General features: G+C 40.2%; 1 protein-coding gene across 1 annotated transcript in view; it reads left to right on the top strand.

Annotated features, from left to right (window-relative positions):
- TESK2 (testis associated actin remodelling kinase 2) overlaps positions 1–18326 on the top strand; it is a 127526-nt gene that overhangs the window by 81910 nt on the left and 27290 nt on the right. Inside the window, exon 4 of the mRNA XM_045799694.2 lies at positions 5481–5529. Coding sequence (XP_045655650.2) covers positions 5481–5529 — 49 coding nt within the window. The remainder of the gene's footprint in view (positions 1–5480; positions 5530–18326) is intronic.

Raw genomic sequence — 18326 nt, 5'->3', positions numbered from 1 at the left:
CTTCAGAGACTTTTAACTCTTTATCAATTCATTTCCCATTTATTCCCAAGCCAGAGGTAAGTTTCAAATGATCATTGGCTCCTGCATCCTATTTTCAGTACTGCCTACATCTTTCCTTGGGTTCTTTCCTTTCTCAAGTTCCCACCAAGTCTCTGGATGTACTTAGAGAAAACTAGTGGTCCAGAAACCACCTTTTGGAGAAACTCTGAAATTTCCACATTTGTAATTTTGGTCAAAGTGGCATGTCTTTAAAACTCTGCTGTGATGTTACAGCCACTCATTCTCCCTCACTCAGTTCCGTTTCACTCAAAGATCATTTACTGCACGTGCATACTATTTGCTGGGCACTGTTCGGTGCTTTGAACACAAGGAAGAGTATGACCTGGACTCTGCCTTCATGGAACTTTATGGTCCTTTTCAGCCTTGTCACTGATTTCCCTTTACTCTCACTTGTAGTCAGTCTCCCCTTTTCTTTGCCTTTCTAAATTAGAGCTTACTTGAGACTTGAGGGCATTGTTTTTTGTTTTTGTTTTTTTAAGATTTATTTATTTGAGAGAGAGAAGTGCGCATGAGCGGGGGTGGGGGGTGGGCACAGGGAGAGAATCTCAAGCAGACTCCCCACTGAGTCGCAGCCCAACCCCGGGCTCCATCTCACAACCCTGAGATCATGACCTGAGCCGAAATCAAGAGTCAGACGCTTAACCAACTGAGCCACCCAGGTACCCCTTGAGGGCATTGTTAATAAGACTTCCTTTTTGGCAACCCAAACACAATTGTCGCTGGCTTTGTGACATTTATCTTCTCCCACTTTAATGATCATCATCAGTAATAATCATCTTTTATGGTTTTTATTTTTAAATTATTTTTATATATAAATATAACCTGTTGGTTGAAAAAACTTCAACTATAACGTGTGTACACTGAAAAATAAAAATTACCCCTTACCTCGTCAGTACCACTTACTATTTTTCTTCTTTGTTTTATAGCTTTCTTGAGATTTAAATGACGTACAATAAACTGCACATATTTAAAGGGTGCACCGCAGTGAGTTTTGACATATGTATATACACCCATGAAACCATCACCATGAGGTAGTGAACATATCCATCCTCCCTCAAAATTTCCTCTCTCCCCTTTGCACCCCCATAAACTCCACCCCTCTCAGGCAACTATTGATCTGCCTTTTGTCACTATAGATGCATTTTACTTTATAGACTTTATATAAATGGAATGGTACAGTATGTACTTTTTTGGGTCCAGATTTTTCACTCAGCATAATTATTTTGAGATTTATCTGCTGTTGCGTATATCACCGGTTCATTCCTTTTTGTAGCTGAGTAGTCTAGTGTGTGAATACCACTAATTTGTTTTATTCCTTCAACTGCTAATGGGTATTTGTGTACAAGTTTTGTAGTGACATATGCTTTCACTTCTTTTGGGTTAAATACCTAGGAGTGGAATAGCTGGATCATAGGTACATGTTTATTTAAGAAGCTATCTCACTGTCTTCCAAAGTAGTTGTACCATTTCATATTCCCACCAGGACTGTGTGGGTATTCCAGTTGCTCTTCATTTTTACCAACATTTGGTACTCCAAGTCTTTAATTTTAGACATTCTAATAGGTGTATAGTACACCTTATGGTTTGGATTTGCGTTTCCCTAATGATTTTGAGCATCTTTTCATGTCCTTATTTTCCATCTGTATTTCTTCTTTAGTGAATTGTCTATTTGAGTCTTTCTCTATTTTTTAAATTGGGTTATTATTATATTTTGAGAGATTAAAAAAATCTAAAAACATGGGGTGGGCGGCTCAGTCAGTTGAGCGTCAGACTCTTGATTTTGGCTCGGGCTGTGATCTCCAGGTTGTGGGATCAAGCTCTGTGTTGGGCTCTGTCCTCAGTGTGGAGTCTGCTTGGCATTCTCTGTCTACCTCTCCCTTTGCGCCTCCCACCTCTAAGATAAGTAAACAAATCTTAAAAAAAATCTAAACATGAATCTTTTCTTAGACACATGCACTGCTGTCTATGACTTGTCTTTTCATTCTCTTAACAGCGTCTTAAAAAGAGCTCAAGATGGGGCACCTGAGTGGCTTAGTCGGTTGGGCATCTGCCTTCAGCTCAGGTCATGATCCCAGACTCCTGGGATCAAGCCCCTCATTGGGCTCCCTGCTCAGTGGGTAGTCTGCTTCTCCCTCTCCCTCCGTGCCCCGGACTCGTGTTCTCACACGCTCTGTTCTCTCTCTCTCAAATAAATAAATAAATAATCTTCAAAATCTTGTGCTCTTTTTTTTTTTTTTTTTAATTTTAAGAAGTCTAATTAATTGGGGTGCCTGGGTGGCTCATTGATTAAGCATCTGCCTTTGGCTCAGGTCATGACCCCAGAGTACTGGGATCAAGCCCTGCATCAGGCTCCCTGCTCAGTGGGGAGCCTGCTTCTCCCTCTCCCCTTGCTGGTCCCCTTGCTTGTGTTCTTTCTGTCGCTCACTCTCTCTCAAATAAATAAATAAAATCTTAAAAAGAGGTCTGATTAATCATTTTTTAATTTTATAGATTATGCTTTGGCGTCATGTCTAAGAAACCTTTGCTTAATAGAAGGTCACAAAGGTTTTCTTTTATGAATTCTTCCAGATATTTTATAGATTTGGTTTTACGTTTAGGTTTATGATCCATTTTAAGTCAATTTTTATATATGCTAAAAGGTATTCATCGGATTTGTTTGTTTGTATATGTGTATCCAGTTGTTCGAGCTCCCTTTGTTGAAAACACTATTTTTGCTCTACTGAATTGCCTTTGCACCTACCTTTGTAGAAAATCGGTCATGCATTGTATTCGTTTCCTGGGACTGCCTAACAAAGTACCATGAACTTGTGGCTTTAAGCAATCTAAATTTATTCTCTCACAGTTCTGAAGTCTGAAATCAAGGTGTTGATAGGCAGCACTTCATCTGGAAGCTGTAGGGGAGAATCCTCTCTTGTTTCTTTTGACTTTTGGTGACCCCAGACATTCTTTGGTTTATGGCAGCATAACTCCTATCTCTGCCTCTGTGTTTACCTGGCCTTTTCCCCAGATATTTCTCAAGTGTCTTCCCGTCTTCTTTTTCTTTTCTTTTTTTAAATTGAAGTATAGTTGAGGGACACCTGGGTGCCTCAGTTGGTTAAGCTTCTGCCTTCGGCTCAGGTCATGATCGCAGGGTCCTGGGATCGAGTCCCACATTGAGGTCCTTCCTCAGCGGGAGCCTGCTTCTGCCTCTGCCTGCTGCTGCCCCTGCTTGTGTTTTTTTTCTCTCTCTCTCTATCAAATGAGTAAATAAAATCTTAAAAAAAATAAAATAATTTGAAGTATAGTTGATATACGATATTATATCAGTTTTAGGTGTACAACATAGTGATTCAACATTTATATATAATATGAAATGCTTCCCATAAGTGTAGTTATCATTTGTCACCATGCAAAATTATTTCAATATTATTGGCTATATTCTCCATGTTGTACTTTACATCCCTATGACTTATTTATAACTGGAAGTTTGTACCTCTTAATCCCCTTCACCTGTTTCTCCCATCGGTGCTCCTCCCAACCACCACCAATTTGTTCTCTGTATTTATGAGTCTGTTTTTGTCTTGTTTTGTTTGTTTTGTAGATTCCAGATATAAATGACATCATATATTATTATTAGTGCTTCCTAGACATTTTCTATTAATATACAAACTTTTTTTATATAAATGGGATTTGTAGCTCACTGTTTTTGTTTAACAGTGTATTTTGGATATCTTCCCATATCCATGCATAAAGATCTAGTCCATTCTTTTTAATGGCTATATAGTATTCCAATCTAGGAATGTACTGTAAATACTTAACTAGTCTTTTATTGGCGGGTATTTAGATATACAGTGTGAAGTAAATGTCCTTTTATATGTACCCAAATTGGATATATTTGTAACATAAATTCTGAGAAGTGAAATTGTTGGAGCAATTAAAATGTTTGCTAGATATAATCATTTACCTGTTGAAAAAATTGTGCCAAGGGGCGCCTGGGTGGCACAGCGGTTAAGTGTCTGCCTTCGGCTCAGGGCGTGATCCCAGCGTTATGGGATCGAGCCCCACATCAGGCACCGCCACTATGAGCCTGCTTCTTCCTCTCCCACTCCCCCTGCTTGTGTTCCCTCTCTTGCTGGCTGTCTCTATCTCTGTCAAATAAATAAATAAAATCTTTAAAAAAGAAAAAAAAGAAAAAATTGTGCCAAGAATTTAACAATGTTTCCTGTTCCTGTTTTCTCACCTTCTGGGCAACACTGAGCATGATCAATCTTAATCTTTGTTCATTTGATAGATTTAAAAAGCAGTATCTTCTTCTTTTAATGTGTATTTCTTTAATTATGAGTGAATTAGAGCATTTTGATATTTTTATTAGACATTTTTTCTGTGAATTATATACATTTTTTGCTTTTTCTTTTTTTTTTCTTTTTTTCTTTTTCTTTAAGATTTTATTTATTTATTCGACAGAGATAGAGACAGCCAGCGAGAGAGGGAACACAAGCAGGAGGAGTGGGAGAGGAAGAAGCAGGCTCATAGTGGAGGAGCCTGATGTGGGGCTCGATCCCATAACGCCGGGATCAAGCCCTGAGCCGAAGGCAGACGCTTAACCGCTGTGCCACCCAGGCGCCCCTTGCTCTTTCTTTTTTTTAAAGATTTTATTTATTTGAGAGAGAGAAAGCGAGCATGAGCAGGGGGAGGGGCAAAGGGAGAGGGACAAGCAGACTCCCTGCTGAGCAGGGAGACCAACAGGGTGCTTGATCCCAGGACTCTGTGATCATGACCTGAGCTGAAGGCAGAAGTTTAACAGACTGAGCCACCCAGGCACCCCTTGCTTACTTTTATACTGGGTTCCCTTTTTTTTTTTTTTTTTTAACATATTTGGATAAGTTCTTTTAATGTTAAGAAGTTAGTTCTTTGTTTTCCAGCAAATGTGTTCCTTTTTCCCCTCTCTCTCATAGTTGGTAGTTTATAAATTACAGACCTCAGTTTGGGTCGTCCAACCTACTTACTTTCTAGATGAGGAAACTGAACTTCAAATAGGGTTAGTCTCTCTCTCTCTCTCTCTCTCTTTCTTTTAATTTTTTAAAATTTTGGTGAGTGTGTAGTCAGATAGTAGTGGAGCTGAAACCAGCATCACGTTTCCTTACTTCCAGTTTGGTGCTTTGGTGCCTTTTCTAATACACCATGCTATTTTTAAGGCTTACTCCTTTCTCTCTTCCACAGTTGCTTTTTACCACTAGATCTTGCCACAACCAGATGTTTCATGGTAAACTTAGAAATTTACCAGCCTGGTATCAAAGTTAGAGAGGCTACAGGGTTGTACAGGAACCCAGGAGACTTCACAGGTATTGAATTGTTTCTAATGCATGAGTAACTAAACTAGTTTCTCAATATGGCAGTTGTGGTATTTTCATTTGTTTAAAAAAATGTGTTTTGTTTCATAGGTTCATGGGTGTGTGTGTACATCAAGGACAGTTGCATGCACTTACAGAGGTAAGACTTAAGTGAGCATACTGAAATGGCTTCTTTGCCTTAGTTTCACCATTTTTGGTTCTATAATAATTGTTACTTGTATATGCATTTATATTTATGCAAAAATGGCAGTGTTAACAATGCTTTCTTCTCTTGCCTGGGGACAATGGTTGTATCTCTTAATACCCTTGGATTCCCTCATATTACTTTGTGAGTACTGAGAATATGAGTGCTCAAATATTATATTGATTCTTGCTGCCTGGATGACCCCTTCCTAAGCTAAGGGTTGGCATCACTTGGCTGCAGACTCTTTCATGGTAACAAACATAAATGTTTGGTGTCCTGATCTAGAATTCCACTGTCACTGCTGTAGTGTCTTGATTGGTCTTATTACTCCTTGGAATTAGTTTACCTCTCCAGACTCACTTCATTTTCAGCCTCTTCTAGGCAGAAGTCACTATTTAGTCACTACTTAGCCTCTGAGGACCAGAGAATCCTCTCTAGAATAAAGGCTTCCTAAATTCAGGTACTGAGCTGTCAGCTTCAGAATTTGCTTGGGTGCGTCTTAGAAACACAGTTTCCTGAAATCTCTTAGGTTAAGTAGGTCTTCATAGGGCCCATATGTATTTTTAAAAGCTCCCCAGATTATTTAAGTGAGTATCTAGATTTGAGAATCTATGTTCCAGAAAGTGTTCCCAATCTTCCTTGGGAAGTAAGTTCCAAAATAAAAAGCGAAGAGGGGTGCCTGGGTGGCGCAGTCGTTAAGTGTCTGCCTTCGGCTCAGGGCGTGATCCCAGCATTCTGGGATCGAGCCCCACATCAGGATCCTCCGCTAGGAGCCTGCTTCTTCCTCTCCCACTCCCCCTGCTTGTGTTCCCTCTCTCGCTGGCTGTCTCTCTGGCAAATAAATAAAATCTTAAAAAAAATTAAAATAAAAAAAAAGTGAAGAAACTTAGGAAGGAAAATTGTTTAACAGAACTTGTGACTATTGGTTTCCTGCTGGCTTGGTGCCTGATATCCGTCCTTAATATCTTATGACAGAAGGACCCATATACCTCACTCTTTGTCTCTTTTCTCAGTTACTGAGGGCACCAGAATGTGGAATGTGTGTAGCTCTGTCCTGCCTCTTTTACGGAAGGCCAAAGAAGGCAGAATAATGAGGTAGTTAAGAGCATGGGCTCTGACGTCTTGATTACCTAGATATGAATTTCTCTGTGTCTCACTGTTGTCATCTGTAAAATGGAAATATAGTTTCTGCCCCAGGGAGTCTAGATAGAGAAGAGGACCAGTGTCTGAGCCCCAGAGTATTTCAATTTTAAAAGTCAGAGAAGAAGGGCATTTTGAGAGGGAGTGCCTAGTGAGTTAGGAAGAAAACCAGGAGAGTGTATTGGCCTGGAATGGAAAGGAAGGAGTTTCAAGGAGGAGGGAGTAAGTAATTATGGCAGATCTTGCTGATAAAATGACGATCTCACAGGGATTTTATAAAATGCTTATTTAGCACGGTGCCTGGCATATAGTAACTGGTTCATACATTTTAACTATTACAGCTTTTTTTTTCTTTCTCCTTTTTCTCAAAAGTTTTATTTATCTATTTGTCAGAGAGAGGGGGAAGAGAGAGAGAGAGCACACATAAGCAGGGGGAGCGGCAGGCAGAGGGAGAGCAGGCTCCCCACTGAGCAAAGAGCCCCATGCAGGACTCGATTCCAGGACCCTGGGATCATGACCTGAGCCGAAGGCAGACGCTTAACTGACTGAGCCACCCACGTGCCCCAACTATTACAGCTTTTATTATTAACATTGACTGGTCCTTCCTGAACTCCTTGAATTGTCAATATTTTTCATTTTGTATTTAATACTGTTGTTCAGTACTACTGTTAATGTTATTAAAAATTTTTAAACTTTTTATTGAAGTATTACATAACAGAAAAAGCACACATATGAAATGTGTACAGCTCACTAAATTTTTACAAATGAACACACCCATAACCAGCATTCCAGATCAAAAGAACCTTTTTTGTGTATTTCTTTTCTCAGGAGTGAGTCTATAAATTCTTCAAAGACAAAACTCTCTCATTCTCTCAAGCCTTCTGTCTGCCAGAGCTCTGACACTAACAATTGTTAAAGTATTTGTTGTACTCCCTGGCTATATCATTGTTCTTTGAAATGTTGGGTTTGAAGGCTTTAAAATCTGTGATCATGTTGCAAATTCAGAAGTGGGGTGTAATGGAAATGGCAGAAATGAATGATCTTAATGCAGCATTCTTTAGGCCTTGTTACACTTAAATAATATTTTCTGTTGTTTGTTAGCTTTTCATAGCCATATATAACATATAGTGCCTGCTTTGTGAAAGAGTGTGTATTTCCAGTATCATTGGTAAGATACTGGCATAGCTTATAACATAAATAATTTTTATTATTATGTTAATAGGCTGATGGTCATGCAGTCCAAATATCCAAATGCTCTTGGTTATTTTCAGAAGGGGATAAGCAAAGGCCGTCATGGCATAGATCTCTGGGGAATCCTATGTTTATCCTATAATTTGACTTGGCAGCACAGCTATTGGTTTCACTAAGGGTTATAAAAATAAATTACTAATAACATCTAGCACAGCACTGGGAACTTAGATGACATTTAGTAGATTTTTCTTGACTCGTGGAATGCTGTTCTTTATAATAATGTGAACACCATTCCTTATTTCTCTTCAAATAGTTTGTCAATAATTATAGCAGACAAACATAGCTCTTGTTAGTGCCTATAAAATATTGATATTATTAGGAAGAGTATTTCTCATATACAGTAGTGATCTGGACTTTTCTGGGCTTGAACCACTCCTGTGACTCTTCTTTCTTTATTTTTTTTAAAAGATTTTTATTTATTTATTTGACAGAGAGAGATACAGCGAGAGAGGGAACACAAGGAGGGTGAGTGGGAGAGGGAGAAGCAGGCTCCCTGCTGAGTAGGGAGACTGATGAGGGGCTTGATCCAGGGTCCTGGGATCATGACCTGAACTGAAGGCAGATGTTTAATGACTGAGCCACCCAGGTGCCCCTCTTCTTTAAAATTATAGACACCTGGGGGCGCCTGGGTAGCACAGTCGTTAAGCGTCTGCCTTCGGCTCAGGGCGTGATCCCGGTGTTCTGGGATCGAGCCCCGCATCGGGCTCCTCCGTTGGGAGCCTGCTTCTTCCTCTCCCACTCCCCCTGCTTGTGTTCCCTCTCTCGCTGGCTGTCTCTCTGTCAAATAAATAAATAAAATCTTAAAAAAAAAAATTGTAGACACCTGGGTGGCTCAGTTGGTTAAGCATCTGCTTTCAGCTCAGGTCATGATCCCAGAGTCCTGGGATCGATCCCTGTGTCGGGCTCCCTGCTCAGTAGGGAGCCTTCTTCTCCCTCTCCCTCTCCCTCTGCCCCCTGGCTCTTGCTCTCTCTCTCTCTCATTCTCTATCTCAAATAAATAAAATCTTTAAAAAATAATAATAATAAAAATAAAATTATAGACATTGGGGTGCCTAGGTGGCTCAGTCAGTTAAGTGTCTGTCTTTGGCTCAGGTCGTCATCCTGGGGTCCTGGGATCTAGCCCCAAGTCAGGCTCCCTGATCAGCGGGGAGTCTGCTTCTCCCTCTATCCCTCCCCCTGCTTGTGCGCGCTCTCTCTCTCTCTCTCTCTCTCTCCCCTCTAATAAATAAATAAATAAATAAATAAATAAATAAATAAATAAATAAAATCTTTTAAAAAATAATAAAATTGTAGACATTAATTGAACTTCGAACTGTCAGTTAGGTACTACAACTACTATAGATAGTTTTACCTATAGTTAAGTATAGACTTCTGAGTTTTTAAGCAAATGAGTTATTTGATAAAGATAAAACAGTTTGGGGGCACCTGGGTGGTGCAGTCGTTAAGCGTCTGCCTTGGGCTCAGGGCGTGATCCCGGCGTTCTGGGATCGAGCCCCACATCAGGCTCCTCTGCTAGGAGCCTGCTTCTTCCTCTCCCACTCCCCCCTGCTTGTGTTCCCTCTCTCGCTGGCTATCTCGCTCTCTGTCAAATAAATAAATAAAATCTTTAAAAAAGAGAAAACAGTTTGATAAGAGATCAAACAAAACCTTTTAAGTTTAATGAGTTGAATTAAGAATCCATATTGTATCAAGTAGATATGCTCCGTAAGTATGTCTGACTCAGGAAACCCTAACGTTGTCTTTCATTTGGTCATGAGTATCAAAGAAGTGAAAATCTTCAGTTTTTAAAGACAGAGAATATAACCCTATATATTAGTTAGCTATTGCTATGTAATATCCAACCACAAAACCTCAAAAGCATACAACAATAAACATTTATTTATTGTATACCTGCAGGGCTGAGCTGAGCTGAGCCCAGTTGGTCAGTTCTGCTAGTCTCACTTGGGCTCACTCATGCATCTGGCTGGTCAGCTGGTGGTCTGATCTAGGTTGGGCTTTGCTGGGACAGCTTTGCTCCAGTTGCTTCTCACCCTTCTTCTGGGATCTGCAGACTAGCCTGGATGTGATGATACCAGAACAGCAAGAGTATGCCAGCCATTTGCACAAGTGCTTTTCATGATTCTGCTTATAGTCAGGTTTGCTTGGCCAGCATCCCCACTGGACGAAACAAATCACACACCTGGGTCCACACTGGGAGCATACTGCAAAGTTCTATGTCAAAGGGCATGGATTCCGTAAGGGGTGAAGAATTGGAACCACTGTTGCAATCTCCCATATCCTATAAATATCCCAATTAAAAAATCTTAATTATTTGTCTTTTCTACCCTACTTGAGGGCAAAGACTTTCTCCCATTATAAAAATCATAGCTACCAGTTAGTTATTAAACACATTACTGTAGGCTAAGTGCTATGTTTGCTGCTTTATATATTAGCTATAATTCTCACAATTCTGTAATCGTATTTTCTCCATTTTATAGATGAGAAAACTCAGCTTAGAGAAATTAAGAGAATTTCCAAAGTAGGATTTGGTTCCAGATTCATTTGACTTCAAAGCCTATACCCTTTCCATTATAACACACTGTCCTTAATTCACTTATATATTATCCACAGTGCTAAGTGCTTATCTGTATCGCCACGGGTTCTTGTATGTATAGCATGTGTAGTATTTGTAGAATTTGATTTTAACTATTTTTATATTTTGGGTTACTTAGAAAAGATATTTCCTGATTTTTGGATATATTAGAATGTGTTTGGTTGCAAGTAACAGAAAATAGTCAAAAGATCTTAAACAACAAAATGACTAATATAACTGGAATTCCGGTAGCTTATTAGGTTAGGGGTTGGTTTAATTCAGCAGCTAAATAGATGTTATTTAGAGACCCCATGTCTTTCCATCACTTTGCTCTGTCAACTTCATCCTAAGGTGGCTGTCATTCTACTCAAGAAGTAGCAGTGACCAGCTTACATGCTGTATGTTTTCTCTTCCATATCCAAGATGGAGGTGTGGAGCGTTGTCAAAGACAGAAGAGAGAGATGCTTCGAGACAAATTATGTGTCATCTCATAATGTCTTCTTTCTAGGCACAAAGAGGGGCGCCTGGGTGGCACAGCAGTTAAGCGTCTGCCTTCGGCTCAGAGCGTGATCCTGGCGTTATGGGATCGAGCCCCACATCAGGCTCCTCCGCTGTGAGCCTGCTTCTTTCTCTCCCACTCCCCCTGCTTGTGTTCCCTCTCTCGCTGGCTGTCTCTCTCTCTGTCGAATAAATAAATAAAATCTTTAAAAAAAAAAAAAAGAAAGGCACAAAGAGGGAAATAGCCTCATAATCAAACAGTTCAGGGATCCTCTTTGTGCAGAATCTTTCAGTGCCTAGAAGATTGGAAATTTGGGGAATGAGTGGGGTATAAGGTTGTCGGGTAGGGATCTCAAGTGACAGTACTCTTTGGTTAAAAGAGTCAGCAAAAGAATTGCTTGGCAGATGTTTTGGGGACTCTCTTGCCTTCTCTACCATGGAGAAACTATGCTTTTTTCCCATGGTTCCAGTAAGAATCACTCAGCCATAACACAGCAATTGCTTGGCTGGTGAGGTGATTCATTCTTTTTACAGCAAAGTGACTTCAGTCAGGCAGATACTTGGTACTAAAAGAAATGCTCTTAGCTCATGAGGGAATGGATCAGCCCTGCAGGTGGCTGAAAAGAACTTTTTATTCACATAGCCCTCATCTTCTTCTCACTCACCATTTCTACCCCCACTATACACCTTCTTTCTTTTTTAAAGAGTAGTTACTTTGGAAATTCCTTGTTTATGTGGGTTGATATATGTTGTTTCTGAGTTGTTTTTTGTCAGACTTATAAGAAGTCTTATATAATCAGAGGGCTTATAATGAAAGGAAACTCTGTTGGTTCAGTGACCAAACTCATGCATTATTTATAAAAATGAGCAGCCAGACCCCGATTCTAGTTTCTTGGTGTGCTGTGATCTTGCTGTTAGTTGTGCCTGCTTCTTTTTTGTTCCCGTGTGGCCCAGTACAGAGTATTCTCTTGGCCTTATTTACCTTGAGCCAGATGCAGTATTGTCTGGTGCCTGCCTTGGGTTAACTTTTGCAGCATAGCCATACCTATCTTTCAAGCATGGGGTGGCTTTGAAGAGACTATTTCTACCACATGATAGTGAAGAGGACACTCCAGATGTACCAACAATGATTGCCCCTGTGACTCAAGACTTCTAAAGGAATGGTGAGGTTAGGAGAGATGACAGACTGTGAATTAGCATCTGCAAGGGAAGAAAGAGATTCACTTTATACATACCACTTTCAGTGAATCTGCTGTAGGCTAGGCAGTCTGCTAGGCTCTGGGCTTCTCAGGATAAAAAAGAAGCCTATTCCCCTGTTCATTGCTGTATAACAAACTACCCTAAAACTTAGTGATTTAAAACAACCATTTTATTTTGCTTGTGATTTTGTAGGTCAGGAATTGGGAAGGGCTTTGCTGGGTCTCTGATCTACATGTGTCAGCTAGAGGACCCACTTCCAGGATGGCTGCTGCATTCGCATGCCTGGTGCCGTGGTGAATGAAGGTGGCTTGGCCCCTCTCTTTCACTGCATGGTGTCTCATTTGCTAGGTCATCTCTATATGGCTTGAGCTTCCCATAGCTTGGTGATCTCAGGATAGTTGGACTTTGTATACGGTGACTGGAGAGAGGTATAGGCCTCCCAAGTGGGAGCTGAAAGACTTCTTATGACCTACCTTTGAAGTTCCAGAATGTCACTTGTGCTGCATTCTCTTGGTCAGGTCTGATTCCACCGGGAGGGGAATTATTAGACTTTACATCTCACTGACCATTTTTATTCCACTGCGATGTCTTTCATGAACTCAGTGTTTAGTGACTGGGGTAGTGAGAAATTTCTTACTATGTCCTTCCTTAAAAGCTATTTTTAAATATCCAGCCATTACTCCCTGCTGTTAACTCTTGCATCTCCTTATGTATTAATAGTTGTTACTCATTATAGTTCATATTCTTTTTTTCTGTCATCTCCTGTTTTCCACTCAATTATTTTACTAATATTTCAAATACAACAGCTCAGTTAGGTCACTCGTTTCAATCTTACCATTTTTTGTTGTTAGAATACTTATTCCTCCAAATAACTACAGAATTGGTTTTCATATTTTCTCATCTCTTGAATTTAATCAGTTCCCAATCCTTTTGTTTTCTTCATGATGTCTTTCTGGTTCTTCTTTCTCTGCATTCTCGCCATGATGTTATTCCATGTCTTGATTCCTACAAAGACTTTGGCTGGTTTTCCTGTCTCTAATCTTTCTTTGCTTTAATTTGGTATATCACTACTCAAATAATCCATTAGGTATACCTTGATAATGTGATGCTTCTGTTTAAAGCTTCTGTTTAGAGGCTTCTGGGTGGTGTAGTCGGTTGAGCGTCTGACTCTTGGTTTCACTCAGGTCATGATCTCAAGGCTGTGAGATTGAACGCTGTGTGGTGCTCCGCGCTTAGTGCGGCGTCGGCTTCAATTTCTCTCTCCCTCTGCCCCTCCCCCCTTCACCTGCGCCCACTTCTCTCTCTCTCTCTCTCTCTCTCTCTCCCCACTCTCTCAAAAATAAATAAATAAATCTTTAAAAAAATTCTTAGAAACTTCTGTTTAGCATTCTAGACTCTCTCTATTTTATTTCAGAATATATATCCCTCCCTTTAGTTAGGAGGATCTTTCTGCTGTCTTCTACACATGCTGGCCTTAGATGTGCCTTCCAGGACGTGGGATGCCCTTATCTCTCTTCCCCTCCCACTTTCCAAGTTATGTCAAATCCCAGGCTCTCTTATGGAGCTCTGTCTCCTAAATAAGGTCAATGATAATGCTTTGTGTGGTTGGGCCCAAAGTATATGTTTAAGGTGTTTATAGTTGGTTGTTTAGTGTAGACCCAGCTCTCAGAAAGCTGAATTAGCTCTGGTGGAAAGAGCTTGAGGTCGGAAATAGTGTGAAATGTCACATCTCAAGTCCTTTCACAATTAGAAGTTTGTTTCATTTATACTTGTAAAAATAGCTAAACATGTTCCTATAAATACCTGGTGGCATCTTTACTTTTGAAAAAGGTAGCTTTTATTTAATTTTTTGGTTTGGTCATTTAGTAATAAAAAAATCTCTAAATAAATTGTAGCACATGTTTTCTGCCCTTATTTTTAGTAACTCCCTATGACATTTGAGAAACAAGAATCTGAGGTTGGCAGTCTAACCCACAAATAATAGAAGAGTTCATTTAGTTTACTTTATTCTTAAAGTAGCTTTCCCCTGACTTGCTAGCTTGCTTCTGGCTCTTTTATTCACCCAAAAAATATTTATTGGGCTTCTACTATGTATGTAGCACTCTTCTAGGCATTGGGAATATAATAATGAACAAATAATAATCTCTGCCCTCTGGAACGTACGTTGTGATCAGCCGGGGCGTGGGTAGGAGAGTTAGACTACATAGGAACCAAATTACAATATATGTGTTTAAGTGCTGTGGAGTTTGCAGTTTCAATATGTGGTCGGGGAAGGTCTCACTGAAGAAGCACAAATGAAGGAGGTAAGGGAACTAGCTGTATGAGTATCTGGGGAAAGAGTGCTCTAGAAAGTGGGAACAGCAAGTGCAAAAACACATAGGCAGAAATGTGCCTGGTGTGGTCGAAGAACTCCATGGAGGGTGACGTGGCTGCAGCGGAGAGAGTGAAAAGGATAGTAGAGGGGGGTCAGAGAGGAAGTGCGGGCCAGATCACACAGTCTTGTAGACCACTGCAAGAGCTTCAGCTTTTGCTCAGGCTGAGTTGTAAAGTCTTTGGGGGTTTTTGAGTAGAGCTATGACATGATGTGACTTATCTTTTACAAAAATAACTCTGGCTGCTGTGAGGTGAATAGATTGAAAAGGAGGCAAGGGTGAAAGCAGGAAGACTAGTTAAGAGAGAACTGGTCGAGACTGTGCAATAAATAAAGACTATGCAAAAAGGCTGGGAGATGATGATAACTTGGACCAGAGTGCTGCTGGTGATTCTGGATCTATTTTGAGAGTAAACTAGCCTTTACTGATGCTTTAGGTGTGGAGTGTGAGAAGATAAAGGGAGTCAAGGATAACTCTGAGGTTTTTGTTCAGAACACCTGATGAATAGAGTTGCTATTAATAGAGATGGGGAAGACAACAGGATGTACAAGATGGGAGAGGATGGAGAGGTCAGTTTTGAACAGGTTGAGTTTGAAATATTTGTTGGACATCCAAGTGGAGGTAGCTTCATAGATCACAGGGATTCCAAGGAGTACTCTGAGTGCTGATACCTTATTTGTTCAGATCCTGTTTATCAACTTTTTCATTAGAAAATATTTCACTGATTTGGAAGGAGGCATTTTCAATTGCTGTATTACTTCCTGAGTAATAATAGTGGGAAAAAAAATCACTAAGTTGTTTTCCTTCCTCCCTCCCTCCCTCCCTCCCTCCCTCCCTCCCTCCCTCCCTCCCTTCCTCCCTCCCTCCCTCCCTCCCTCCCTTCTTTCCTTCCTTCCTTCCTTCCTTCCTTCCTTCCTTCCTTCCTTCCTTCCTTCCTTCCTTCCTTCCTTCCTTCCTTCCTGGGATCTCTACACCCAACATGGGGCTCAACTCATGACCCTGAGATCAAGAGTCTCATGTGCTACCAACTGAGCCAGCCAGGCACCGCCTGTATTTTTAACTAAATGCTTTCTATGTTCCAGGCCTCGCTAATTTTCCCCCTTTCTCTCTCTCATTCTCTCCCTCTCTCTCTATATTGTTTAATTATCACAAAATACCATAAAATAGGTAGTGTTTCTCCTATTTTACAGATGAGGAATCTGGAGGCTGAGAAAGAAATTAATTTAAGGTCTTTTTAGCTAAGTAATGGAGCTGGAATTTGAATCAAGTTCTGGCTGACTACAATCCTGTGTTTACTAGACTTTAAGCTCCTTGGGCTTGGTTATTTTGTTCACTAATGAGTCTTCAGCAACTGGCACATAAAGGCATGCAATAAATACTAGTTGAGTGAGTGGATAAATGGATGAATGAATGAATACTGCTTCCCACACTTGAACTTACAGCAGTTAATCTGTTTGCCACAAAAACATTTGTCTCTTTCAAGGTGGTTTTGTCCATCCATTTGATGCATCTTTTCTCAGTGTTGGTAGTGACAGGACAGCAGGAGGATTTAGAAAAACACTTTAGGGGATTTCTAGCTAATCTTTCTCCTAATCCTCTCTATGACTGTGAGACTAGTGTGGCAACTGAATTTATAGAGCTCTTTTTGAGTTTACTGTAAACCAGTTTTTAACAGAAGTTTTGACAGGTGTGCTTTTCTTAACTTGATAAGTGGTATCATTCACGGCAACTGGGTCTCTTTGTAGGCCCTTGAGAGCTAGCTGTTCCTACTTTGGATCCTGTAGGAGAATGGAAGGACAGTGGAAGGAGGGTGGTCTCCCAATATACCTCTCGTACATTCCTGCTACTCAAGGGCATTTCAGCATTCCTTACACCCCATACCTCATCGCTGTCTGCACTTTCTGTGTTTACTTGTTCTTCGTGTTGGTCTTTTCTTGTTATCATGGTCACCATTATTTGCTTATATAGTACATTTTAGCACATTTCACCTTCCTGTAGTAATTGCTTATGCTTATTTTCTATTCAACAAATAATTAAGCAGACACTTTCGGTCAAGGGCTAATTTAGGTCAACTTCGAAAAAGAGAAGCTAGTCTATGAAGATGGCAGAACAATTGTCTAAAGCCTTCCTTTTTTTTTTTTTAAGATTTTATTTATTCATTTGAGAGAGAGAGAGACAGCCAGTGAGAGAGGGAACACAAGCAGGGGGAGTGGGAGAGGAAGAAGGAGGCTCCTAGCAGAGGAGCCTGATGTGGGGCTCGATCCCAGAACGTCGGGATCACGCCCTGAGCCAAAGGCAGATGCTTAACGACTGAGCCACCCAGGCGCCCCTGTCTAAAGCCTTCTCGTACGTGTAGCACAAGTAGCTGCTTAATAAACGTTAAAGTAATAACCTGTAAAAGTATTAGTATAGTGTTTAGCCTTTCTACTATTTAGCTGATAGTTCTCTTTTCCTTCATCCCCAACCTCTCCCACTTTCTGTGGTCTTATCAATCACCATGTCCACTTTACCTTCTTCCTATCTTGAATCCATTCACCTTACACCAGTTCCTTCTGCCACCATCTTGCAATAACCTTCTAACTAGTCTATCAGTCTTCTTCTCCCCTTAAATCCATACTACCCATGTTGCCAGCCAAGTGGTCCTTTTAAAGTACAAATATATATTTTAACTATCTTAGCCATTTTTAAGTGTACAGTTCAGTAGATAGTATTAAATACATTTACATTGTTGTGCAACAGATCTCCAGATCTTTTTCATCTTTTACTTTCTGTTTCTATGATTTTGACTGCTCCAGGTACCTCATAAAAGTGAAATCATACAGCATTTTGTCTTTTTGTGACAGTCTTTTTGTGCTTATTTCACTTAGCATAATGTCCTAACGGTTGATCCATGTTGTAACATGTGACAGGATTTCCCTCCTTTTTAAGGATGAAAATATTCCATTGTAAATATATACCACATTTTACTTATCCATTCATCTGTTGATGGACAGAAGCACAGTGTTTAATCCAAATCTAATTTTGTTTCTCCGTGTATAAACCCTTCTGTGGCTCCTCATTGTCCTCAGGGTTAAGTCAAAACATCTGATCCTACTACTGCTTGTCTGTGTGGCCTCACTGCTCACTTCTCTGACCTCTTTGCCGCTGTCTCAATTATGTGAACTTTTTCAGTTCCACAATGGGACATGACCTTTTCCATTTCTGGGCCTATGTACCAGCTCTTCTCTCTGCCTAGAACACAACCTCTCCATCTTCCATTGGCCTGGCGAACTCTTACTTAGCTTATTTTCTCTTATTTTCTGATATCCTAAGGGTAGGTACCCCTCCTATTTACTTCAATATTACAATAGTATTTATCATTGATTTTTATTTACTGTTCATGTATGTAGGTTATAAATTCCTTAAGGGCAAGGACCATTTTATTTACATTGTTATCAGTTGCTTCCTAGTATAAAGCCTGAAAAATGATAGCTGCTTATCATATTTGTTGTGAATAATCAGTGGCATTTTCTGGCTCAAAACCTTCAGTGATTTCTTCATTGATTATAGCGTAGTTTTATAACCTTAGTTGCTTACCAGAATTGCTTAGGAGCTTTTTAGAAAGTGCAGATGCCAGGACCTCACACAAGACCCACTGAATTAAAGTCTTGGAAGAGGCCTAGGTGTCTGTATTTAAAAATTTCATGAATTTGGGGGGCGCCTGGGTAGCGCAGTCGTTA

Source organism: Ursus americanus, chromosome 12 (genome assembly GCF_024610735.1).
Source record: "Ursus americanus isolate L20-20 chromosome 12, mUrsAme1.1.p, whole genome shotgun sequence".
Classification (NCBI taxonomy): domain Eukaryota; kingdom Metazoa; phylum Chordata; class Mammalia; order Carnivora; family Ursidae; genus Ursus; species Ursus americanus.
The sequence above is the reverse complement of the archived record's forward strand: the minus strand, read 5'-3'. Positions and strand labels throughout refer to the sequence as shown.